This window comes from Lepidochelys olivacea (genome assembly GCF_965140295.1).
Source record: "Lepidochelys olivacea isolate rLepOli2 genome assembly, chromosome: 3".
Classification (NCBI taxonomy): domain Eukaryota; kingdom Metazoa; phylum Chordata; order Testudines; family Cheloniidae; genus Lepidochelys; species Lepidochelys olivacea.
This window is the reverse complement of record NC_140413.1, coordinates 48,610,800-48,631,320: the sequence shown is the minus strand read 5'-3', so window position 1 is coordinate 48,631,320 and position 20,521 is coordinate 48,610,800. Positions and strand designations below refer to the sequence as shown.

The 20,521-nt window shown below is 40.6% G+C and overlaps 1 protein-coding gene across 3 annotated transcripts; it reads left to right on the top strand.

Moving 5' to 3' along the window:
• Positions 1-2,314: 2,314 nt before the first annotated feature.
• On the top strand, positions 2,315-20,418 carry RAB23 (RAB23, member RAS oncogene family). 3 transcript variants are annotated; one of them, XM_084623897.1, is made up of 8 exons: positions 2,315-2,618; positions 5,726-5,785; positions 8,092-8,301; positions 9,333-9,418; positions 12,208-12,364; positions 17,740-17,822; positions 19,091-19,183; positions 20,057-20,418. In XM_084623897.1, the coding sequence occupies exons 3-8, from the start codon at positions 8,147-8,149 to the stop codon at positions 20,194-20,196; spliced, it is 714 nt and encodes a 237-aa protein (XP_084480023.1). In that variant the 5' UTR covers positions 2,315-2,618; positions 5,726-5,785; positions 8,092-8,146; the 3' UTR covers positions 20,197-20,418. The 3 variants fall into 3 exon arrangements, with proteins under 3 accessions (XP_084480023.1, XP_084480022.1, XP_084480021.1); XM_084623896.1 differs by lacking the exon at positions 5,726-5,785 and having other exon boundaries at positions 2,316-2,622; XM_084623895.1 differs by lacking the exon at positions 5,726-5,785 and having other exon boundaries at positions 2,322-2,618.
• The last annotated feature ends 103 nt before the right edge of the window (positions 20,419-20,521 follow it).

Sequence of the window (20,521 nt, the reverse complement as noted above, 5' to 3'; positions counted from 1 at the left end):
AGCATGGCTGGATGCTTGCCAAGGTGGGCAACCAGGAAAAGGCATTTCCCAAGCTCCTTGAGATTTTTAAAGGGGAGAAGGGGACTTCTGGTATATGTGACTCCACCCTAGGCAATGGAGTTAGAAAGTGTGATCAGAGTAGCCACTGTCATGGAGATGAGCCATTGTGGGACAGCTGCTAGAGGACTGTTAGAGTCAACACAGATAATGTAGTGTAATGTAATGTCTACATTAGTACTACTGTCGTGGGTGACTTTGGCCTACTTGTTTGGGGAAGTGGTGTTATTGTGTTGGTGTAACAGGGTACCTATGTCAGTAGGAGACAAATTTAGATGTGGATGCATGCAAAACTAAGTTGAAACAAGTCAAATTATGTTGACATAACTGTGTAGCGTACTACTCCTACTCAAGATTCTCCTGTTTGTGCATCTCAAGACTGCATTAGCTCTTTTTGTCACAGCTTACCAGTGGGAGCTCATGTTTAGTTGATTATCTACCACAATCCCCAAATCTTTTTCAGTCACTGCTTCCCAGGATAATCTCCCCTTTACAGTAAGTACGGCCTTCTTTCTTTGTTCCTAGATATATATAGTTACATTTAGTCATATTCAAACACAGATTGTTTACTTGTGCCCCATTCACCAAACTATCTAGACTGCTCTCAATCAGTGATGTGTCCTCTTCATATTTACCACTTCCCCTATTTTTGTATCATCTGCAAACTTTATCAGTGATGATATTATGTTTTCTTCCAGGTGATTGATAAAAATGTTAATTAGCGAAAGGCCAAGAACCAATCCCTGCAGGACAGCACCGAAAACACACCCACTCAATGAAAATTCCCCATTAACAATTACATTTGGAGACCTATCAGTCAGTTTTTAATCAATTTAGTGTGTGCCATGTTAATTTTATATTGTTCTAGTGTTTTAATCAAAATGTTGTGCTGAGAACTAACCATGACAATTGGAATCACAATGGGAGTGTTGTTCTTTACATAATAAGTGCTATATAACATATAGTCTGAAAACTCAGGCCCTAGCTATCTCAAATTGGGCACCCAACATTAACAGACTCTTGACTTTAATCTCTCTGTACTTCGGTTCCCCATCTGTAAAAGTGGCATAATAATACCACCTTACTTCATGTGTTGTGAAAATAGATTCATTTGTATCTGTACAGCACTGCAATCCTACAGTAATGAGCACCATAAAAAACATAAAGAAATTAATAACTGTGATTTCAAAGCAGGGTTTGAATAGTGTGCAAATAAGGCTGAGGGTCACACACCAAACAATGTAGATAATCACACATTTTAATAGCATAACAACACAATTCTTCACTTGTCTCTATGTTCAGAAATTAGCACATTTGAGATTTTAGTCATAAAACAGTTTCTCTCCCCTTGTCTGGTATTTTTTAAGGGTCATGAGAGTGAGTGGGTTCAATATGATTCTCCATATTGTTTACTCTAGAGCCAGAAAGCATCACAGGGTTTATATCTACTAGACTTTTGAGGGGCCCTAGACTGGTCCTTACATTTCACACATGTGAAGCCTAGAAGGAAGGAGTCTCAGTGTCCAGATTAGCCTCTACAAACACATTAGGTGCCTTGAGTTCACTGATAAGAGGATGGAGCTCAGCTGTTTTCAGTGCTGGCAGATGACAGAACAAGGAGCAATGGTCTCAAGTTGCAGTGTGGGAGATCTAGGTTGGATATTAGGATCCACTATTTAACTAGGAGGGTGGTGAAGCACTGGAATTGGTTACCTAGGGAGGTGGTGGAATCGCCATCCTTGGAGGTTTTTAAGGCCTGGCTTGACAGAGCCCTGGCTGAGATGATTTAGTTGGTCCTGCTTTGAGCAGGAGGTTGGATGGACTAGATGACCTCCTGAGGTCTCTTCCAACCCTAATCTTCCATGATAATCCATTAATTGAAGGCACAGTCTAGTGAGTGCAACCCCATGCAAGCCAGTCCAGTCCAGTCCACCTGTACCATCTCACTCTTTTGGATGGTGAGGTAGAGTCCGGAGACCACTAGACTGGGGATTAGGCAGGGCTCACTCTGACTCTACCTCTGGCATTTGGGGAGGATTCATCTACCTTTGGGAGAGTTTTCAAGCATTCAGATCAGCTCTCCCCATGCCCCAAATACCCAGCTGTGAGCAGCGCCCGCCCACCTACTCTCCTCCATTACTTTAGGGGCTGTTGTAGTTTAATGCCACACTCCACAGCCGGTTCTAGTTTATATAACGGGCCTGCACCAGAACCCTGGAGCCAACCTCCTCCGGAGCCACAACCCAGGTCCACCTCAGAGGCTGACCACAGCGAGGGAAGCCCAGGGGCCCTGCTCCACTTTACTCCCTGCGGAGAGGCCGCAGGGGCCGCCGCTGTCGCTGGACAAAGACGCTCCGGCAGGCGGAGGCAACGGGCGGGGACCCCTCCGCGCCGAGCCCGCGGCCCTGACGGTGTTTCCGGGTGCGGGAGCCGGGATGTGCGTCCGGGTTGGGTTGCCTCTGCTGCGCGGCTTCCTCCCGCCTCCGGGTCTCGGAGACGGAGCCGCAGCCGCTCAGCCTGCAGCGGCCCCCCCGCTTCCCACGGCCAGCGCCTCCGAGCGGGTCGGTGAGCCACGGGGGCGGGGGGCGCGGCTGGGGTGCAGCACTGGAGGGGCGCGGAGCCGGGTTCGGGGGAGCGGGGTCGGGGCTGGATTTGAGGGGGAGAGCGGGGCTGGGATGCGGGGAGCGGGGTCGGGGGAGCGGGGTCGGGGCTGGATTTGAGGGGGAGAGCGGGGCTGGGATGCGGGGAGCCGGGGTCGGGGGAGCGGGGTCGGGGCTGGATTTGAGGGGGAGAGCGGGGCTGGGATGCGGGGAGCCGGGGTCGGGGCTGGATTTGAGGGGGAGAGCGGGGCTGGGATGCGGGGAGCCGGGGTCGGGGCTGGATTTGAGGGGGAGAGCGGGGCTGGGATGCGGGGAGCCGGGGTCGGGGGAGCGGGGTCGGGGCTGGATTTGAGGGGGAGAGCGGGGCTGGGATGCGGGGAGCCGGGGTCGGGGGAGCGGGGTCAGGCCCGCTGGGATGCCGTGGGGAGCGCAGAGCCGGGTGCGGAGGAGCGGGGTGACGCTCTCGGGTGCGGGGTCGGGGAGGGGATGGGACGGGAGTAGGTGGAGGAGAAGCGGACTGTGCGCGCACGGCTTGGTAACTCCTGGGTGGAGGTGGTGGGGGTGCTGTTGCTGCCGCCTGTGGGGTTGGCAGGCAGCCCCCGCGGGGTCGGGTTGCCCTGCTCTGGGAGGATGGTACACGGCGGTGGGGAGGGGCGCTGGTCGCCGTGGGGTCGCACTGTGCCTGATGGGCAGGGCCCTGCCTGCCCTGCAGTCCGGGCGGACGGGGCGCGGCGTGGCGTACGCTGGCTGGCTTGCCCTGGACTCGGTAGGGAACGAAAGTGGCTTGTGTGGGGTGCTTGATTTACCTAGAGAAGGGGAGCAAGTGAGTGTGGAAATGCCCTGAAAAGAACAACATAGGGAGGGGTTAAGGAGACCGCATGTATTAGACCGGCTGCGATCATCCTGTTCCCGTAATAGCGGTATTGCTGCAATGGGGAAGCGTAGGATTTATCACAGTTACACTTGGGACCAGCCTAAGCATCCTTTAGAAATCCAATAGTACAAGCGTTTGGACGCTACAGTTTTGTTTGTGCAGATACCTTGATAGTTCTCCCAGATAAATGTCTTTCTGTATAGAGTATAAGCAGTGACTGAAAATGACAAGACAGCTTCCAATGTCTTCAATTTACTTGGAATTTTAGTTATTCTTTGTGATTATTCCCTAAAAATGTATATATGTGTCATAACTATATTTACTACAGTAAGAGATAGTATAGTGGTACTTAAATACTGCTTACATGCAGGGGTGCTGGAGATGGAAGAACTAAAGAGCCGTCCCTTCACACTTTTTAGATGTGGGGCATGCCCCCTATTTTGAGAACCTGAACTCAGAAGCAGCACAATGGGGTGGAGGCCAGGGGTCCTGCCCCTGTCCCTTAGCCCCTGACCAGAGCTGGGTGGTGTAACAACTGACACTTTCCCTTGGCCTGGCCACCTTTCTGTCATGTCAAGGGGGCGGGCGCTGGGCCAGTTTTGAGTGGCGTTGCAAACCTGTGCACCGGGTCACCATACCACTCACTGAAATTTGGCCAAGCTGCCTTATGGTCATGATGGGGGGCAGCCAGGCCAAGTTTGGCCCCCACACTTTTGCAATCCTTGTGGCACCACTGCTTACATGGATGAGAAAAGGGGAGGGGATCAGGCATTCCAGCTCTGCCAGTGTGTGGTCTTGGACAAGTCCCTTTATCACTCTATTTTCCCTTCTTTAAAAATGGGGAAATGCTTATCTCACAAAAGGTACTTAATATTATAGAAATGCTAGTTATTCATTTTATAATATCCAAATACTGCAATAAGCAGTGCTTTCATTACTCATAGGAGACTTTGCATTTTATGGGTGTAAATTCAGATTTGTTCATCACCACCCACTGCTAATTTCAAGTGTATGTGAAGTACTCGTTGCCACCTCAGAATTAAGCATGTTCAGAACATGTTTAACTTTAAATTTTTCTGTGCTTTCACATTAGAAATTTAGTTCATGCAAGAGCTGCACATTACTAAAAATCTGTCTGTGAGCTTTGCCCATTTACACTAGTAATTTGGTCCTGTTTACAGTTATGGAAATTTGCATCGTTGCCATTATGCTGGTGTAAACTCCTAATGAAGAGCTGCTGCCCCAGAGCAAAGCTGATTTTGCAGTGGTGCAGCTTATTTTGGTAACATACCAAAGTTACCTTGATTTTTTTTAAAAAACTTTGCCCCTCCCTTTAGAATCTGTGTATAGTGGGCAATGCCTAGCTCAGTGTGGGTGCTAACAGAATATAAATAATAACTTTGACATGGGTTTACATGGTAATTATTCCTTAATCACTTCACTTTTGATTTGAACTTTGTGGAGAGGACATTCTTTAAATTCAAGTCTGACTTCAGTTATTTTCTTGATATAAAATAATTCAGAATTCCCTAATATTTTAAAGGAAGAAAATACAAAATTGACAAAGCATAGAAGCTATTGTGAAGTAAGTGCAGTATCATGATAACATTATAAAAATTGTTTGATTGACAATTCTGCTTAATATAAAACTGCTGTACAAACATGACAACACAATCCCACATTATTTTTAAATATACTATAATAAATAACTTGAGTCTTGGTGAGTGCTTATTACCATGTCAAAGGATAAGTAAACCATTTCAGTGCCTAAACTTGCCTGAAAGTGGTATTTGTTCATTCCCTGAGAAAGAATTGCTGTTCAGACTGATTAACAAGAATCAGTATAAGGCATATGGCTTTGGAATCAAAAACTTACTAATTGTATAGTCAAACACTTCCTGAGGAATCCGTATGAGATACATATGTGGGTATTAGAAGCAGAGATAGGGGAAATAGGTGTGAATTTAGGTCCTAATCCTGTTCTTATTGAGGTCAAAGGCAAAAGTCTAAATGAGTTTAGTGGAAGCAGTAGCAGGCCTGGTATACCTATTAGAAATGGAATCTGGGGAGTATAAGCTAAATACATCTCTTGTAACCAAAATGCAGGTATTTGCATAATAGAAGAATATGGTTTCCCCATTTATACAGCCTGCTGAGACCAAAAGATCTTTTTTTCCGTAAACTCTCCTTTTAGGCAAATGTTGGCTTCGAAGCTGCCAAGGAGAAATTCTGTCAATAGGATACCACAAATTCAGTTAAGTTTCTAACTGTAAGAACAAAAGACACCAAAAACTCATGTATTTGCCTTTGTTTATTTTGGATGCATATTTCTTCCTTGTCATAAGGAAATACATTGTAGGTTGTGTATTTGCCAAATAGCAGATTTGTAAAGTTCCTTAAGACTAATAGTAGCTCTAGCTTCATAAGCAGCTTGTGGCACATAGCAACATAACTTATTTTTAGAGTTTACACAAAGTACATATTAGAATAGAAATAATGCTAAACTTTTATCATCTTTTGTAAAAACTGTGTGCTTTCAGGTCTGCCCTGTTGTTACTACGGCTATGTATTATTTGTATCATGGTAGTGCTTAGAAACCCAAACAGAGATAGGAGCCCGTTGTACTGGGCTCTGTACAAACATAGTAAGAAACCATCCCCGCCCTTAACAGTTCAGTCTAAATAAGCAAGACAAACAAAAGAAGTATTTTTATTAGGGTTGTCAAGTGATTAAAAAAATCATGATTAATTGCACAATTAATCACGCTGCTAAACAATAATAGAATACCATTTATTTAAATATTTTTGGATATTTTCTACATTTTCAAATATGTTGATTTTAATTATAACACAGAATACAAAGTATAAAGTGCTCACTTTCTATTTATTTTTTATTAAAATATTTGCACTGTAAAAAACAAAAGAAATAGTATTTTTCACTTCACCTAATAAAAGTACTGTAGTGCAATCTCTTTATCATGAAAGTTGAACTTACAAAAGTAGAATTATATACCAAAAAAACCCTGCATTCAGAAATAAAACAGTGTAAAACTTTAGAGCCTACAACTCCACTCAGTTCTACTTCTTGTTCAGCCAATCACTCAGAAAAACAAGTTTATCTCCTGCAAATTGTAATGTTTCCTGCTTCTTGTTTACAAAGTCACCTGAAAGTGAGAACAGGCATTCACATGGCACTGTTGTAGTTGGCGTCGCAAGTTATTTATGTGCCAGATGCGCTAAAGTTTCATATGTCTCTTCATGCTTCAACCACCATTCCAGAGGACATTCGTCCATGCTGATGATGGGTTCTGCTTGAGCGAAGCAGAGTGGACTGACGCATGTTCATTTTCATCATCTGAGTCAGATGCCACCAGCTGAAGGTTGATTTTGTTTTTTGGTGGTTCGGGTTCTGTAGTTTTATTGGAGTGTTGCTCTTTTAAGACTTTTGAAAGCTTGCTCCACACCTTGTCCCTCTCAGATTTTGGACAGCACTTCAGATTCTTAAATCTTGGGTCCAGTGCTGTAGCTATTTTTGGAAATCTCACATTGGTACCTTCTTTGCGTTTTGTGAAATCTGCTGTGAAAATGTTCTTAAAACGAACATGTGCTGGGTCATCATCCAAGACTGCTATAACATGAAATGTGGGTAAAACAGAGCAGGAGACATACAGTTCTTCCCCTAGGAGTTAATTCACAAAGTTAATTAACAGTATTTATTTTTTTAACGAGCATCATCAGCATGGAAACATGTCTTCTGGAATGGTGGCCAAAACATGAAGGGGCACACGAATATTTAGCATATGTGGCACGTAAATACCTTACAATGTTGGCTACAAAAGTGCTATGCAAACGCCTTTTCTCACTTTCAGGTGACGTAAATAAGCAGCAAGTAACAGTATCTCCCATACATGTAAACAAACCTGTTTATCTTAGCGATTGGCTGAACAAGAAGCAGGACTGAGTGGACTTGTAGGCTCTAAAGTTTCACATTGTGTTTTTTTTTTTTAGTGCAGTTATGTAACAGAAAAAAATCTACATTTGTAAGTTCTACTTTCACGATAAAGAGACTGAACTACAGTACTTGTATGAGGTGAATTGTAAAATACAATTTCTTTTATCATTTTTACAGTACAATATTTGTAATCCAAAATAATAATATAAAGTGAGCACTGTACACTTTGTATTCTGTGTTGTAATAGAAGTCAATATATTTGAAAATATTTTAAAAATCCAAAAATATTTAATACATTTCAATTGGTATTCTATTGTTTAACAGTGCAATTTAATGGCGTTTGATTTTTTTTTAAATCATGATTAACTCAAAAAAAAATTAATCACGTGAGTTAGCTGCGATTAATTTACAGCACTAATTTTTAGCCCTATTTTATAGCTGGAGAACTGAGGCACTGAGATACAAAGTGATTTTCCCAAAGTCACACAAGAAGCCTGTAGAAGAACTGAAAATTGAAACCAGATCTTGAGAGTCCAGCCCAGTGCCTATTTACAAGACCGCTTTCTATTTATGATATTTTTATTAACATAATATTTACTTCAATTACAGATCTGGGAGATAAAATTCATGCTCCTGAAGTAACTAGAGGTTCTCAGCTGCAGAGATGTTGGAGGAGGATATGGAGGTGGCCATCAAGGTGGTGGTGGTAGGAAACGGAGCAGTTGGGAAGTCCAGTATGATTCAGAGATATTGCAAAGGAATTTTTACAAAAGACTACAAGAAAACTATTGGAGTGGATTTCCTGGAGAGACAAATTCAGTATGTATTCAGCAGATGTCATGCAACTTATGCCTTTATTTTCTTAATGCTGTTGTGATTAGCAGGCATGTGGAGATTTGGAACTCAAACCATCTCCCAGACTAAAGCCTGGGGGATTTTTTGTTTTAACGTCTTGTTCAGAGGGCTAAAAGTGAAGCATATGCACAGTAATTGGATCACTCAGTTTTCCACGCAAATACAAGATTTATAATTTGAAATAAAAAATAAAACTCAACCTTTCAGACATACTTGATGACTTGTCTAAGAAGGTTTGTTTGTATATGTGGAACTACTGATTTTTATTTACATTCCTTGTTTAAATACAAGGAAACATTCGTTATAAGTTATGTGGTTAAAAATGAAAGCAGGAGTTTAGTATGTAAAATGGTTTCAAATAGCTGTTTCAGATTCTTACACTATTGATAGTGTAAGCAGATGATATCTAATCATATTTAAAGGAGGGGAAGGTATTAAGGTAATGAAAAACATAAGTTCACAGATCACCTAAGTAGATAAAATAAATAAATGTGTTGAAGGAGCACTGTCCAGGAGCATAGGTTTTCTTTTGACACCGGATTTACAAAACCCAGTATGAATTTTAAAAAACATGATTTTTGTCTGTTTTTTGTCTTTGAACATTTTCTGTACTATTGGAAATTTGAGCTCAACAGCATTGCACTATTGCACTCCATGCATCTGAAGTGGGGTTTTTACCAACGAAAGCTTATGCCCAAATAAATCTGTTAGTCTTTAGGGTGCCACCGGACTCCTCTGAGTCTCTCTATGGCTCATATGATTTAGTGCAATGCTAACGAGACTCGTCCTTTTTTTTTTCTCTGTCCAAGCAGAATGAAGTGCAAAAAAGTAAACAGTATCAAAGATGAAAAATAAATTTTTATTTTCCATTCTCATCCAAAATACATTATAAAGAAGAGAAATATTTTAATACATGTGTGCTTTATTCTGAGTGTCTTTCGTCTTGAGTCTCTGTATTCAGTGTGTTGATGAAATATTTATTCCATTTATTTCAGAGTAAATGATGAAGATGTCAGGCTGATGTTGTGGGACACAGCAGGTCAAGAGGAGTTTGATGCAATAACTAAGGCCTATTATAGAGGTAAAAAACCCTATATTTTACATCTTGATCTTTATTTTTTATAGGTAACTTGAGAAAAATGTAATACAGTTGGCCTAATCAACTTTCTTTTTTGAGTAGTAGGGATGTTTTATATTTAACGGCAATGCGAAGACCAGTTCAGTTATCCACACTATTCCTCTTTTTTTCAAATGGGAGGGAACCTTTTCAGATTCTTGAGCATTTATTCCCAGACATGCAGTATATCAGACTTCATTAAGTGCCATTGAATGCAAAATTCACAGAGCTCCCATTTAAATAGGATAGAACATAATTAGTCTAATGGCTGGATAGATTTCTGAAGCCAGAAGGATAAGGTGAGGGGGGAGAAGGGAGGATTTGGTGTCAGAACCTTTTTGTGTATGTGTAATTACACAAGTCCTTCTAACACCAGAATTTATCATGGATAAAAAAAGAAAAATTAAAGTGGAAATAATATAGCTTGCTCCTATATCCCACTCATTTAAAAAATAAGTCACTCTAAAAGTACTTAGTGTATAGCGATTTAAATAGACTTCAAAAAGAATTCTGGTGAGCCATAGCACTCAGTGGAAAAATTGAAAGACATTGGCGTAGACACTTGTTTGATTCTATAGCCATCTTTCTGCATTATCCTGCTATGTGGCTGTTATTGGTGTCATGTCATATGGTCATGTTTGCCATCTAGTTCAGGTGCATCAAAATGGATGATGATCTGCCTTGAGATGTGTGAGTGAGGAGTTAATTCATCTACATCTACCTACTTGTAATTTGTATTTGGTGAGCAGCTCTGTACTATCTTTTCTTTATAAGGATTATATAGCATTTTGTATACCTTGGGGAGAAATTCTAAGGGTCTCTACTTAATTTTTATTCCAGCCAGCTCTTTTTGACATTAATAGGAATTTGCCTGAGTAAGGACTATATCTGCCCTTTTGTAGTTTTCAGTGAACTCTGATGCCAAGTTAAACTTTGGGCTGTATTTCAGCAATCTTAAAGAAAAATCATGTCTTCACTTGAGGACCCTTCCCTCCCACATTCTCCCTTCAAAAACATGTTGCAAGTCACCTCTGTGCTGCAACATTCAGAAGGAAATGGTGCAGGGGTCTCCCAGGAGTCCAATCTGGATGTGGGGATATCTTAAAAGGCTTCTGTAGCCACAGTAACTGTGTTAAAACTGAGCAAGATGTGGCTTCCAGAAGGTGGTGCCTGCCCTGTAGCATTTCTGAGCTTCAAAGACCCCTAACTAAGGTAGGTGAATGGGCAACAAGGCAGATGAAATTCAGTGTTCACAAATACAAGGTAATGACACATTGGAGGGAATAATTTGATCTACACAAAGAAATAATTTAGAATCAAAAAAGTGTATCAGCTCAGGAAAAAGACCTGGACATCACTGTGGATACCTCAATTAAGACCACTGCCCAATATGTAGCTGTGGTCAAATAAGCAAACGAGATGATGGATACATAAGGAATAGGATAGGGAATAATATGGAAAATAATATAATGTCATTATATATCTCAGTGGAATGCCCTTACCTGGTATACTATGTGGAGTTTTTGTCACTGTATAGGAAAAAAGATATATAGCAGAAATAGAGGGGTATTGAAGATGGGTGATGAGGATATTTAGGGTCATGGAAAAATCCTCAGGTGAAGATTAGACTGGAAAATTTGTGCCTGTTTCACCTTAGTGAGAAAATGAATAAGGAGGGACCTGAGAAAAGTATACACAATGAATGGTTTAGAAAAACTAGATTGAGACATTCTACTTGCTCTCATACAATAACAAAGGGATATTCAATGAAGCTGAAACTTGGAAAAGTCACATTGATTAAAGGAAATATTTTTCCACAAAGTGCCCAGTAAGATATCTGCCACAGGGTATCCTGGAGGCCAAGCAGAACTCACAAAAATATTTGTGGATAACAAGTATCCAGCATTATAATCGTAACTATTAAACAGAAGTTTTGAAAGGAATATAAATCCTCAAGGTTCCCTATGTGTTCAAGCTTGCTGATGCCTTTGGGCCACTGGATAATCAAAAGACCATTGACTCATATTTTCAGTAATGACTGTCAGCCACTTTACCAGTAACACATTCATTAGCCCATTGACAATCTATTGGCAGTACCATCACAATAGCAAGAGTTGCTGCCACTGTGTATAAATGTTGTAAAATTTTGGTCATTTCCTTCCAAACGACATGAGGGAAATGTGCATGAATTAGAAATTAACTTTTTTTTAAAGCTCTTTGGGAAAAATATTCGTTCATAAAACAAAACAGAATCCTGAAAATTTTAACTTTTCAAGCAAAAAACCTCCAAAAAACAAATTGCTACAGCATTTTTTCACATGAATTTTTAATCTAAATGTAACAATCTCAGAAGTAGATGGCATACTTACAGTATGAAGTATCTTTACAGATATTAAAGATTACCTAGGTACTTATATGGCTCTTACTGTAGTATCTGAGAAGCCTCCCATATTAGTAAAAATGAGCAACAGACAAACACATCTCTTCCCCCCCTCCCCCACCTTTCTCTGCCTGCTGGAGTAGCTTGAAAGGTAGCAGAATGACAACTATCTTGAAGAACAGTATTCATGACAAAATAAGATGACAGTCTATTAATCTTACTTTGAGGCTCCCTAACCATCATTTTGACACAATACAGAAATAAAACTCTGCCCTTCTGAAATGAAATGAAAAGCCACCATATCCCAAATATCTTTTTATAGGTTTGTCTTTATTTTTCTCTTTCTTAATTGATAATTTGTCTTTGTTTTTAGGAGCCCAGGCTTGTGTGCTTGTATTTTCTACCACTGACAGGGACTCTTTTGAAACAATCCCCACCTGGAAGGAGAAAGTAGTGGCTGAAGTTGGAGACATTCCCACAGTGCTTGTGCAGAATAAGATTGACCTCCTGGATGACTCTTGTATAAAGAAGTAGGAGTTTCATCATATTGTCTTCTTAAATCGGAGGATTTATTGCAGTCTTTTATTTTTCAAAATCTATGGGAGTTGATGGTGAAGACTAATGTAATCATATGTTTACTAAATTTCCAAACCTAGGGCCTAATTCTGCAACCATGCTTGGATAATTCCACAAACCTTAGTGGTGCTAGTCCCATGAGTAAAGTTATTCATGTACTTATGTGTTTGCCAGATTAGAGACTTAGTGCTCACTTCAAGTTCTCTTTTTATTTTCTGTTGTCTTCTAAGCACCTTCAAAAATGAGCAGGAAACACCACAAATAGTCTGGTTGGGCCAAAATGAGAAATTACTCCATTTTGTACTCAGGCAACTGTAAAATATGCTTTCTCTGCAGCCCAATTTTACAATAGTTGTTAAACTCAGTTGTAGCCCAACCACATTATATACTCTAGTTTGGTTAGTGAATGCACACAGTGGCCAAACTGTGTTAAACAGATTTTAAAATGTGCCTTTATATGTTTGCTTTTGTTTTCTCTTGAAATTGTTCTTTCATATACTCATGTTTTATCAAAGTACTATATTTCCATATTCTAGAAATTTACAACCCATTAACATCCACAAACTCAGTCACTCTCCGCTCCCTCGACTATAGACCCAGACCCTTGGATCTTAAGAACAATGAACAATCCTCCCAACACTTGCACACACACACCCACTTTCCTGGGAAATGTTGGATAAAAAGCCTCACCAATTTGCATAGGTGACTACTGACCCAAACCCTTGGATCTGAGAACAATGAAAAAGCATTCAGTTTTCTTACAAGAAGACTTTTAATAGAAATAGAAGTAAAGAAATCCCCCCTGTAAAATCAGGATAGTAGATACCTTACAGGGTAATTAGATTCAAAACACAGAGAACCCCTCTAGGCAAAACCTTAAGTTACAAAAAAGATACACAGACAGAAATAGTTATTCTATTCAGCACAATTCTTTTCTCAGCCATTTAAAGAAATCATAATCTAACACATACCTAGCTAGATTACTTACTAAAAGTTCTAAGACTCCATTCCTGGTCTATCCCTGGCAGAAACCAGCATATAAACAGACACACAGACCCTTTGTTTCTCTCCCTTCTCCCAGCTTTTGAAAGTATTTTGTCTCCTCATTGGTCATTTTGGTCAGGTGCCAGCGAGGTTACCTTTAGCTTCTTAACCCTTTACAGGTGAGAGGAGCTTTCCCCTGGCCAGAAGGGATTTCAAAGCGGTTTACCCTTCCCTTTATATTTATGACACGCCCCCCAAATCCCAGCTAGGGTGAAACACTGGCTGGGATTTCTTCCTGGAGCTCTAGGAAAAAGAGTTAATAAGACACATGCATCTCTAAATATACTACCAAGTACATAAAGACTAACAATATTTTCTACACCTCAAGGACGATTTTAATCAGTTGATTCTGGGAAACTTTCACGGGAGAGTGCATCAGCCACTTTGTTAGAAGCTCCTGAGATGTGTTGGATGTCGAAATCAAAATCTTGGAGAGCTAAACTCCACCGAAGAAGTTTTTTGTTAGTTTCCTTGACGATGTGAAGCCACTTCAGTGCAGCATGGTCGGTTTGCAGGTGGAAACGCCGTCCCCAAACATATGGGCGTAGCTTTTCCAGAGCGTAGACAATGGCGTAACATTCTTTTTCAGTGACTGACCAGTTGCTTTCCCTCTCAGACAGTTTTTTGCTGAGAAACACTACTGGGTGGAATTCTTGATCAGGTCCTTCCTGCATTAAAACTGCTCCCACACCACGCTCGGACGTATCTGTGGTTACTAGGAATGGTTTGTCAAAGTCTGGGGCCCTTAGTACAGGGTCAGACATGAGTGTCGCTTTAAGCTTGTTAAAGGCCTTCTGACACTTTTCGGTCCGCTGAACAGCATTTGGCTGTTTCTTTTTGGTTAGGTCTGTCAGTGGGGTGGCGATTTGGCTGTATTGCGGTACAAATCGTCTGTAATAACCGGCCAAGCCTAAGAAGGATTGAACCTGTTTCTTTGACTTTGGGACAGGCCACTTTGGCCTGTAGGGGGCTGGTAGTTGCTTGACCCACTTGGTGCCCAAGGTAAGTCACTCTGTTTAGGCCTGCCAGTACCCCTTGGTTAAGTCCAAGGTAGAGATGAACTGGGCCCGTCCCAGTTTCTCTAATAGTTCCTCTGTGCGTGGCATTGGATAGTTGTCTGGGCGAGTTACAGCATTTAGCTTACAGTAGTCCACGCAAAAACGTATTTCCCTATCTGGTTTGGGAACTAGAACCACTGGAGATGCCCATGCACTTCCAGAGGGGCGGATTACACCCATCTGTAACATATCCTGGATCTCCCGTTCTATAGCAGTTTTAGCTTGAGGAGACACCTGGTAAGGTTGGACTCTAATTGGGTGAGCATTACCTGTGTCAATGGAGTGGTATGCCCGTTCAGTCAGTCCTGGGGTGGCTGAGAACGTTGGCGCGTAGCTAGTGCACAGCTCCTTGATCTGCTGTCGCTGCATACGCTCAAGGGTCATGGAGAGGTTCACCTCTTCCACACCACCAGCACATTTCCCTTCATAGTAGACACCTTCAGGCCACTCAGCGTTGTCTCCTCCCTGGGCTGTAAACTGACAAACCTTTAATTCTCTGGAATAAAAGGGCTTTACTTTTGGTTGGAGGAGGGGAATGCTATGAGATAATTAACAGCTCCCAGGCGCTCCTGGACCGTGAATGGCCCTTCCCACGATGCTTCCATTTTATGGGCCTGGAGCGCCTTTAAGACCATGACCTGGTCTCCTACTTTGAAGGAACGCTCTCTGGCATGTTTATCATACCAGGCTTTTTGCTCTTTTTGAGCATCCTGTAAGTTTTCTCTAGCAAGGGCTAAAGAGGTTCGGAGGGTGTTTTGTAGGTTGGTTACAAAGTCCAGAATGTTAGTTCCTGGAGAAGGTGTAAATCCCTCCCATTGCTGCTTCACCAACTGTAATGGCCCCTTAACCTCACGGCCATATACAAGTTCAAATGGGGAAAACCCTAAACTGGGGTGTGGTACAGCTCTGTAGGCAAAGAGCAACTGCTGCAACACTAGGTCCCAATCATTGGAGTGCTCATTAACGAATTTACATATCATGGCTGTGAGGTTAAGGGGCCATTACATGTCATAAATATAAAGGGAAGGGTAAACCCCTTTGAAATCCCTCCTGACCAGGGGAAAGCTCCTCTCACCTGTAAAGGGTTAAGAAGCTAAAGGTAACCTCGCTGGCACCTGACCAAAATGACCAATGAGGAGACAAGATACTTTCAAAAGCTGGGAGGAGGGAGAGAAACAAAGGGTCTCTGTCTGTATGCTGTTTCTGCCAGGGATAGACCAGGAATGGAGTCTTAGAACTTTTAGTAAGTAATCTAGCTAGGTATGTGTTAGATTATGATTTCTTTAAATGGCTGAGAAAAGAATTGTGCTGAATAGAATAACTATTTCTGTCTGTGTATCTTTTTTGTAACTTAAGGTTTTGCCTAGAGGGGTTCTCTATGTTTTGAATCTAATTACCCTGTAAGGTATCTACCGTCCTAATTTTACAGAGGTGATTTCTTTACTTCTATTTACTTCTATTTCTATTAAAATCTTCTTGTAAGAAAACTGAATGCTTTTTCATTGTTCTCAGATCCAAGGGTTTGGGTCTGTGGTCACCTATGCAAATTGGTGAGGCTTTTTATCCAACATTTCCCAGGAAAGGGGGGGTGCAAGTGTTGGGAGGATTGTTCATTGTTCTTAAGATCCAAGGGTCTGGGTCTGTAGTCACCTAGGCAAATTGGTGAGGCTTTTTACCAAACCTTGTCCAGGAAGTGGGGTGCAAGGTTTTGGGAAGTATTTTGGGGGGAAGGACGCGTCCAAACAGCTCTTCCCCAGTAACCAGTATTTGTTTGGTGGTGGTAGCGGCCAATCCAAGGACAAAGGGTGGAATATTTTGTACCTTGGGGAAGTTTTGACCTAAGCTGGTAAAGATAAGCTTAGGAGGTTTTCATGCAGGTCTCCACATCTGTACCCTAGCGTTCAGAGTGGGGGAGGAACCTTGACAACATTATATACTCTAGTTTGGTTAGTGAATGCACACAGTGGCCAAACTGTGTTAAACAGATTTTAAAATGTGCCTTTATATGTTTGCTTTTGTTTTCTCTTGAAAATGTTCTTTCATATACTCATGTTTTATCAAAGTACTATATTTCATATTCTAGAAATTTACAACCCATTAACATCCACAAACTCAGTCACTCTCCGCTCCCTCTTCCCTGTTCTCTCTTCCGTAGACTGAATTGTCAATTCATTGTGTTCCATTCTCTCCCTCACCCTGGAATCAAACTCAGAAACTGCAAGTCTCATTCCACCCAGCATCCACTTCCTCTACTTATTTGTGCCTGTGGAGAAAGTTGGATGACCATGCTGAATAATTCTACTATTAATTCAGTCTCCCCCCTTTAGTTCTGCAGTTTTCCTGGTCTAGCTAAACTACTTCTCCCTCTCATTGTTTCCTACGCTGACTGTCCTCGATTCCTGTTGTCCCCCTTTGATATCCTCCTAAAGCTCAACTTCCCCTTCCTTCACCCACACAGGATATTACTGATTTTCAAAGAGAAAATAAACAAGATCAGATGTGACCTCCTCTTTCATCCGTGTCACCAACACTGAGATTTCTCACTTCTTTTACTTCTGTAAACCTTCCTTCTCATCTCTTCCCACTTCATGACATCCCTTGTCCCAGTTTTCATGCCCTCTCTCAACTCCTTAAAATTTCACTCTCAAGTTTTCCCCTCACAATACAAGCATACTATGGTCTCCCCTTACTTTAACAAACCAATAAACCCACCCTCATCCCTTTCCAGCTACTGCCCTGTCTTCTGCCTTTCCTCTTTAAACTCATTGAAATGCACCCTGTTTAACCTTGCTTCAGGTTTATTTTTTCGAGCTCTTTGGTCCCTTCCAATCTGCTTCCCCCCCCCCCCCCCGTAAGACCATCTCTGAGATCTTACTTGTCTCTGTTCATATTACTAAAATTTTCATTCAGGCCATCCTAATCTGTTTTCTTGATTAGTTGCAACCTCCTGCCCTTTGGCTTTTATGACACCCATCTCTCTACTGCCAGGGAGGTTTTTTTAAAACAAAATCAAATAGACATGAAAATGTAACAACTCTTAATTGAAAAGGAATGCTCCAGCAAAACATCTCATTGTTTAAAGTGGACAGGTCATAAAGTAATTAAAGAGTAGCTACCTCCTCACCTGATCTTCTGACTAAATTAATTCCAAATAATTTTGCGTACAGTATTGATAAACACTGGTATAATATACAAATTAGTATTTACAAGTTTTTTCTGTTGTGCAGTGAAGAGGCAGAAGCATTGGCAAAAAAGTTAAAGTTAAGATTCTACCGAGTGTCTGTGAAAGAGGACCTAAATGTAACTGAAGGTAAGAGATGGCAAATATAGGATTCTGTCCTGTCCTCTGCCATGTAGCATTGCACATCTGTGTAGCCTGGAAACTAATCTACTGGTTTTATAATGTTTTTGGCAACTCTCATTTCCTGGCACTGCACTATAGTCACAGTAGGAATGACATCTTAAATTTGATTGTCACTTGATACAGTTATGTAACATTTTTTTTTCTTTACTTGTAGTTCTCTTCTGTTTTTCTTCCACACTTAAGGTAAAAGTAAAATTTTCAAAACTGCTTAAGTGATTTAGATATCTAAATCCTATTGGCTTTCAATGGGAATTAGGCTCTGAAAATTTTACTGATAAAGCTTAAGTATTTATGGATTCCAAGTTGTTCAACAGTGTACAGTTGAACGTAATTGCTGAAAAACTTTGAACATGAATGCAGCTGTCTGTTAGTAATGTCGTACCAACTTCTATAATACTGCTATTTTTATGCATAAATTCAGTTTCATAATAGTAATATATTCCAGGCAGTGCCTTTCTAGCATTTATAGGGCATTCTGTCATTCTCATTTAATCTCATTTCTTATATCACCACACAAGATCCAGAAGTGCACTATTTCTCCTTTTCACTTAGATTTTCATCCTGGTAAACAAATTTGCAAGGGAAAAATAAACAAATTTAAAAATCTACCTATTTGTGTATTATTAAAGTACATTACTAAACAACTGCAGATATTTGTTGATACTGTGTATGGCTTCTGAAAATTCCCACATATAGTAGACTACTCACAGTCCTATCCTCATCAATGTAGCAACAGTTAAATTAGTACTGAGAATACTCATTGCCCAATTTTTTTTAAATTCTTTTTAGATCTTGTTTTACATGATTGCTGTTCTATTATAAACACTTGCTGTAAGACCTATGTGTAGTAAATGCTTAAAGATGCTACCTTATTTTAACAGTATCTACAAGTTGTAATCTTTATGACAACATGTATGTACCCGTGCACTGTGGTATAAAGCATAACAAACTATATATAACCCTGATCTTGCAAGTGACTATGGGTAGACCCATGTGGAAGTTAGTGATGCTCTGTACTGGTACAACGATCTGCCTACATGGAATCTGGGACTGGGACCCCTAGTATCAAATCAGGTGCTTATAACTCAGCTTTGTAATCGAAACGAATCTGTAATACTAAGATGAGCTAATCTATTATGAAGCTTTGCAGAGATGTCCATGTGGAGATCCCTATCTTGGATCTCATGCTCTAAGTATCTTTTTTTGTATTTCAGTTTTTAAATATTTGGCTGAAAAATATCTTCAAAAGCTCAAACAACAAACAGCTGAAGATCCAGAAGTAGTACATACAAGTAGTAACAAAATTGGTAAGTATGCAACAATAAATTGCAGCAAGTCAGTATTTTATGCTGATGAAGCCTGCTATTAATTACCTACGGATCTGATCCATCTTCCATTGGAGTCACAGGGAGTTGATTCAGGCTCCTAATTAGCTTTTTTCTACCCTACTATGTTGTCTATTATCCTTTTGTAATATAGTCAAACTAATGTACTAACAATGCTGGCCAATGTTTCTGAACTACCCTTTTTATTCAGTTCTTGGGAAAAACATTGTAAGGACTTGAGAATGGATGTTTCCCTGACACTTGCCTTTTTTTTTTTTTTTCAATGTAATTGGTATTAGTGTTAGTCATGCTGGAGCAGATATACAAGAGACTCACTGTGGAAAGTTCTGGCATTTAATGAGAAGGGCTTTGTAAACTTTGCCTTTTGTGAAGAAAGCTTGAACTTTAGTTCTTTAAAGGACTTTTGAGTCCACTGATTTTTTCTCCTTAACGCACTCTTTTTATACTACCCTTTTCCTCTCCTTTATCCCAACAAAAGTTGCTAATTTAAAAGCCCTGTCATGTTTGTTGTATTACTCAACTAAACATAAGTTTGTTGCCATCTGATTAGCATCTGAGTAAGTATGCTACTGTCCAGTTCCTTAGCTGTAAATTTTGTGCTAGTATTAAACCTCACAGTGGCATGTATTTAACTCCAGCTGGATTCTTGTTCAGAAACATAGCTTATTGAACTCTAACTGCAAGTGACCACAAGAATAAATAACTGTTCAGGAATTAAAGAGCTTGTGTTTGAGATGTATTACTACGCATTAGTAAATGCTTTTGCATATTCAACATATAAAAGGTATAAAGAGATTCACAGAAATAGCTGCTTTTTTTCTTTAAATTATATAGGTGTGTTTAATACAGCTGGTGGAAGTCATTCGGGCCACAATTCTAGTACACTTAATGGTGGAGATGTCATCAACCTTAGACCAAACAAACAGAGGACCAAGAAAAACAGAAGTCCTTTTAGCAGTTGCAGCATACCTTAGAACCACTTTTGGAAGGAAAACGTATGACAGTCATTAGAATGAAGTTGTGCAATTAAATACGGAATACAGCCAGCTATAGAGGTATTTTACCAGTGCTCTCGCAAACCTTGCACCTACAGGATCCTTGATAGATGGTGGATTTAAATAATATTGCTGTTGCAATGTTTATTTTGTATGTAAAGTGAGACCCCGGTGGCAAAAAAATATATATATCGAACCATTGTTGCCTCTGTGCATTTTGTTTAAATTGGATGAGCTTTTCCTGTTTGAAGGACTGTACAAAGCTATGTAATAGGTTTGGCTGAATTGTTAAGCATATTAAAAA

What these genes read in the sequence shown, in the direction of transcription:
- RAB23 (XM_084623897.1), top strand. Translation starts at nt 8,147, where the DNA reads ATGTTGGAGGAGGATATGGAGGTGGCCATCAAGGTGGTGGTGGTAGGA. An exon ending in TTCCTGGAGAGACAAATTCA is followed by an intron (nt 8,302 to 9,332) that starts GTATGTATTCAG and finishes CATTTATTTCAG; the next exon opens with AGTAAATGATGAAGATGTCA. An exon ending in GGACCTAAATGTAACTGAAG is followed by an intron (nt 17,823 to 19,090) that starts GTAAGAGATGGC and finishes TTTGTATTTCAG; the next exon opens with TTTTTAAATATTTGGCTGAA.